Source organism: Corvus brachyrhynchos, unplaced genomic scaffold, assembly GCF_000691975.1.
Source record: "Corvus brachyrhynchos isolate BGI_N302 unplaced genomic scaffold, ASM69197v1 scaffold114, whole genome shotgun sequence".
Lineage (NCBI taxonomy): Eukaryota > Metazoa > Chordata > Aves > Passeriformes > Corvidae > Corvus > Corvus brachyrhynchos.
In genome coordinates this window covers 4,430,301-4,436,109 of record NW_008238337.1, presented here as the reverse complement: position 1 = coordinate 4,436,109, position 5,809 = coordinate 4,430,301, and the positions used below count along the sequence as shown (strand labels likewise).

Below are 5,809 nucleotides of genomic sequence, written 5' to 3'. Positions count from 1 at the left end.
CAGGAATGAGGGAGCTGGGAAGCCTGGAGTGAACTGCTCCACAGTGTCTCCTTTTCCCTCAGAAAGGGCCATGTTCCCTTTCCAGATTGAACCAAATGTTCAGACTTTCCTCATAATTCCATTCATGCAGAACATACAGGGGCTGCTTTAACCTACTTTCCTTATTTGTCCAAAATATGACTCCTTCCCCACAAGCGTTTCCTCGCTGCATTCCTGAGCCTCAGCCTGTGAGAGTGGCCATCTGTTCACTCAGGGAATCTCCAGCCTCAGCACTGCCTGGCTTTTCCAGGGTCCAGCCTGATTCCAGCAGAGAGAGGTGAAATGTGGATGCTGCACCCAAAGGTGCTTTGGTTGTGACTCTTTCCTTCCCTGGAGAAGAGAAAGCTCCAGGGAGACCTTGGAGCTCTTAGAGATTCCAGGAGAGCTGGAGAGGGACTTTGGACAAAGGCATGGAGGGACAAGACAAGGGGAAGTGGCTGCCCACTGCCAGAGGGCAGGGATGGATGGGATATTGGGAAGGAATTCTTCCTGTGAGGGAGGTGAGGCCCTGGCACAGGGTGCCCAGAGAAGCTGTGGCTGCCCCATCCCTGGAAGTGTCCCAGGCCAGGTTCCACAGGGCTTGCAGCAACTTGGGCTGGTGGAAGGTGTCCCTGCCCATGGCAGGGGTGAGACTGTATGACCTTTAAGTTCCCTTCCAACCCAAACCTTTCCATGATTTTCTTCCTGCTGCAATCCTGAGCTCCAGGGCCGGGGCTCTGCCGCACCCTCCGCTCACATTCCCCGTTCCATCCTCACGCTCCCAGTTCCATCCTGTCCTCCCAGCAGTTTGCTCTCTCGAGGCCTTTTGCCACGTTCATCTCAGCTTGTCCTTACCGTGGCCTTCCTGTGTCCCCAGGCTGGATCCTGATCGACCGCTGTGGGAAGCACTTTGGGACAATCCTGAACTACCTGCGGGACGGCGCCGTGCCGCTCCCGGAGAGCCGCCGCGAGATCGAGGAGCTGCTGGCTGAGGCCAAGTACTACCTGGTGCAGGGGCTGGCAGACGAGTGCCAGGCAGCCCTGCAGGTGGGCACAGGGCTCAGGGGCTGCTGGGGGTGGGCAGCATGATCTGGGCAGAGCTGGATTTTCTCCTGGTCTTCACGTGGTGATTTTGGAGGCTGGGATGGAAATTGGAATAGTTCGTGTTGCCATCTGCTGGAGTGTGGTCACATCCAGGGAAACCAGCTTCTTCCCAGAGCTGCTGGGAGTCTTGTTGTGTTCTTTGTTATGCTCTGAGGTTCCCATCTTGGGTTTGATGCCACTGTCACTGGTGTCCTCTCTGAGAGAAGCCCCATTCCAGATCCTGCTGCTTAACTGGGCACAGGACATTCAGTGGTGGAGAGCAGGAGTGGATACCTCAGGTGCTCCCAGAAGAATGGTGCCTGGCCAGGCATGGCCCAGAAACCATCACTGGGACAGACTGGACACTGACCCCTCAGCACAGATCATTCCCAGGAAATGTGGGTGTGCCCTGGGATCTGTTGTCACTCAGGTGCTGTTTGGTTCTTGCTCCCACAGAACAAGGATGCGTACGAGCCCTTCTGCAAGGTCCCGGTGATCACCTCCTCCAAGGAGGAGCAGAAACTGATTGCAACCTCCAACAAGGTGAGAGAGCCTGGGATGTGCTGTGGGGAGAGCTGGGGGTGTCCAGCCTGGAGAGGAGAAGGCTTTGGGGAGACCTCAGAGCTCCTTCCAGTGCCTGAAGGGATTTCAAGAGAGCTGGAGAGGTGGACAAGGGATGGAGTGACAGGATAAGGGGTGATGCCTTTAAGCTGAAGGAGGGCAGGGTTAGATGGGATATTAGGAAAAAACCCTTCCCTGTGAGGGTGGGGATGCCCTGGCACAGATTTCCGAGAGAAGCTGTGGCTGCCCCATCCCTGGAAGTGTCCAAGGCCAGGTTGGAGCAACCTGGGCTAGTGGAAGGTGTCCCTGCCCATGGCAGGGGGTGCTGATAAGATAGAGGGAAGATAAGAATAGATGAGGATTCAGTTCCAGAAGGGGTCAGGAGGGATTGCAGCCCCGTTGCCAACCTGTGCATCACAGGTATGCAGCAACAGCAGTAAGGCCACCAAAATCCCACTGGGAATTTGTCATTGCAGCTTCTCTGTGGGGCCTTGGGCTGAGCTGAGATTCCAGCTCTGGCTGTGCTCCCTCATCTGTGCTTTGTTTCTTACAGCCAGCAGTGAAGCTGCTCTATAACAGAAGCAACAACAAATATTCCTACACCAGGTAAGTGACTTCAGCTGGAATTGTTGGAAGTTTTTAATAGATTAAAATCCATAAGAGTGTTCTTTTTCTTCTCCCAGACCCAAATGACTGATTGGTGTTGGCACGCACTCCATTTTTTCCCAATTAATTTCAAACTGGAGTCAGAAGGGAGTCTGCTGCCATCAATGGAATGATGAGCCTGTGCTATTTCTGTGCCAGAGGAGTTCCTCTAATCCTTAGGTGCAGCTGGCAGAGGCTCCTGGCCAAGTGCTGTCTGCATTCCCATGGATTGCAGTGTGGCAGTTGAACAGGGAGCTCAGTGAGTGCTGAAATCATCAAGCTGGGGTAGCCTTGTCCCCTTTCCCTTATTCTCTTATAAGTTTCATGCCATAACAGTGCCCATCCAGCTGGTGCTGAGCTCAGGAATTTGGTTTGAGTTGGCTGATAGGATTTTGCTCCCCAGGTGAAATGGCCTTGGGCAGTTGTTCACGGGGCTGTTGCTGCTGTATTGCTGCTGCTTCAGGTTTTCCTGCCTTTAGTAGTGAAATAATAAGAATTAATTTCTTGGCTTTGCCCCATCCCTGGAAGTGTCCAAGGCCAGGTTGGATGGGGCTTGGAGCAACCTGGGCTACTGCAAGGTGCTCCTGCCCATGGTACAGGGTGGCACTGGATGGGCTTTAAGATCCCTCCAACCCAAACCATCCTGGGATTCCATGACACAGCAATCTGGGTGTTCAGGGCTCTCAGTGCTCACTGCTCCCACTCTTCCCATGTGCTCTGTAAATTACTGCTGCTGCCTCCATCCCACAGCAACTCCGATGACAACATGCTGAAGAACATCGAGCTCTTTGACAAGCTGTCCCTGAGGTTCAATGGGAGGGTGCTCTTCATCAAGGATGTCATTGGGGATGAGATCTGCTGCTGGTCCTTCTACGGGCAGGGCCGCAAGATCGCCGAGGTCTGCTGCACCTCCATCGTTTATGCCACCGAGAAGAAGCAGACCAAGGTACAGGAAAACTGGGAATGCTCCAGCCTGGCACCCTGACAGCTGAACAGGCTGGCACTTTGTCATTGTTCAGCAGTTCTGGAGGATAATCAATGCATTGAGAGTGGGGCAGCACCTGGAGCTCATCCTGGGGGTGGAGCAGGAGCTGCCTGCTCAGGGCAGTTGGGATATTCCATTAAGCACTGTGGTATTCCATTAAGCACTGTGGTATTCCATAATGTTCAGCCGAGCTCTATCTTCAGATAAACTCGTGCATTTAACCATGTTTGGGTTTGGGGGTTGCAACTAAATGATCTTTTAAGGTCTCTCCCAACCCAAACCATTCCCTGGTTCTACACAGCCCCGTGTAAGGAGGGATCCAGCAATGGCACCTTCCCTGTATCCTTCCCTTTCCCAGGAGAGCTCTGCCTGATTCTGGTAAAAACCAAACTTGTTGGTCTCAAAAGCTGGAAACAATTAATGGAACAGAAAGGGTTGTGCCTGAAAGGATTTCTGTGGCTGGGGTGCAATTAAGAAATGGTAACAGCAGGTTCCAGGAACCCAAACCGAGGTAACCTGGTGCCTGCAGCGAGTGACCTTCTCTTCCCTGCCTGCCAGGTGGAGTTCCCAGAAGCCCGAATTTACGAGGAGACCCTGAACATTCTGCTGTACGAATCCCAGGATGGGAGGGGGCCGGACAATGCCCTCCTGGAAGCCACGGGAGGGGCTGCAGGGCGCTCCCACCACCTGGAGGAGGACGAGGAGCGGGAGCGCATCGAGCGCGTGCGGAGGATCCACATCAAGCGCCCCGATGACAGGGCCCACCTGCACCAGTGAGCCTGGGGACCCCCGCAGCTCTGGGGAAGGGGCTGCCCTGCAGCAGGACCAGGCAGTGCAACTCCTGTCCAGCACAGTCTGTAAATTGTGATTCGTAACAAACTCTAGGTTATTTGGGGTATTTAAATGCGGTAGTTGTAGGGCGAGGATCAATGAGGTTACTGGGCAGCCTGGAAGGGCCTGTTGAGCAGCTGGAGAAATGCCCGGAATTTTTAGCACTCTTGTCGTTGCTGTTTTGTGCTGGAGAGGAGGAGGACTGGCTTCCTGAGGCTTTGGTAATGATCCTGCACTTTAAATCCAAAACAACAAACAAAAGCTCAGCCAGCCACCCTCCTTCCCTCCAGGCACTCCCTGACCCTCCTGGGGCAGGGGGAAAGGCAGGGATCTGGACCCAGAGCTGCTGCACAGCTCCCTGGCTCCTGGGAGAGAGCTCGGGAGTGCTGGGGGTGACTCCCCAAAGGACAAATGGCACAGGCTGATGAGATTCCTGGAGTGCTGTGGGCAGAGGGACCCCTCGGAGCAGTGGGAGGGAGCAGGGGCTGTGCCCTTGGGCTCCCACAGCTCTCAGGATTTGCTCCTCCAAGGGTTCAGTGGAGCTTCTGCAGCACTGAGCTGGGGACACCCATCCCTGCTTTATCCCTACGGTTCAAGGTTAAAATTCCTCCCAAAGGAGGAGGATCAGGAGCAAATTGTCCACGGTTGCTTTCCCTGGGAATGATGTTGGTACTGGTCAGTGCTTAGAGCTTCTGTCTGAGCCTGGATCTCAGCTGTGGGGTTGGTTTCCAGCAGCTCCCAGGCAGCAGGAGTCACTGCAGGTTCAATCCCCCTATGCAGGGGGTTCTTGGTGGGGGGCAGCAGCCCTGGTTCCCTTCTGGAACTGATCCAGGAGCGCTGCCTTGCTCTGAGAGAGGGGAAGGAGAAGCAGGCAGCAACCCAGAGGCAGATATTCCCTGTTTGACTTCCTCCTGAGGGTATTCCAAGTCTTCCCAGTCATGGCAGCTGTGTGTGTGGAAGGGCAGAGCACGGAGAAGGCCACTGCACTGTGCTTTTCTTCGAGTGCTTTCCTCTTGTCCATGAATATTTTATCTACCTCCTCGTCTCCTGTTGCCTGTCGTGGAGTCAAGTGACAGCGCTGGTGGGAGGTGGGGTGTCATTCCATAGGGCTGGGAGCAGAGCCACAGCTGTGCCAGTTCAGGTCACCAGTCCTGGGGGGGACAGAAACCCGAGGTAGGAAGTGTTAGACTTGCACTGCAGCAGCACTGTGGGTGACACCGGAGCACTCTGCCCTGGGCTAGAGTTTCTTTTGACACTTTCTCTGGAACATTTCACACTGGCTTTAACAGCCAGGCTCCTCTGGAGCAACAGCTCTGTGTTCCTGCTCCAAGGATCCCTGCTCCTGGCTCAGGGCTGCTAAGGATGTGGGAACAGTGTGAAAACCAAAGGTGCTTCAGCAGCACCAGCCACATTGTTCTGTTCCACAGGGCATTTACACCCCAGCTCCACAGAGCTCAGTGGTAGAGGCTGAAAAACACCACGAAGTGGCTGTACAGTTTTGGATCATCAAGTAAAGCTCAAAAGATTTCAAAGTTAGTCTGAGGCCATCTTTCTAGTAACCAAAGACTTCTCCACCTTGCAGGCAGCTGGTGGCTGTGGCGGGTGGGGGTGTTGTCCCTGTCCCCTCTCCTCTTTCTCCTGCAGCTGCCGATTGTTCACTGAGAGCTCCACAGGTCCCCTGAGGTT

At 54.4% G+C, this 5,809-nt stretch overlaps 1 protein-coding gene across 1 annotated transcript in view; it reads left to right on the top strand.

Annotated features, from left to right (window-relative positions):
* Positions 1-5,803, top strand: part of KCTD10 (potassium channel tetramerization domain containing 10) — a 9,898-nt gene extending 4,095 nt beyond the window's left edge. Inside the window, exons 2-6 of the mRNA XM_008634072.2 lie at positions 896-1,065; positions 1,558-1,644; positions 2,216-2,268; positions 3,058-3,253; positions 3,851-5,803. Of these exons, the coding sequence (XP_008632294.1) occupies positions 896-1,065; positions 1,558-1,644; positions 2,216-2,268; positions 3,058-3,253; positions 3,851-4,069 (725 nt within the window). The 3' untranslated portion in view covers positions 4,070-5,803. The remainder of the gene's footprint in view (positions 1-895; positions 1,066-1,557; positions 1,645-2,215; positions 2,269-3,057; positions 3,254-3,850) is intronic.
* The last annotated feature ends 6 nt before the right edge of the window (positions 5,804-5,809 follow it).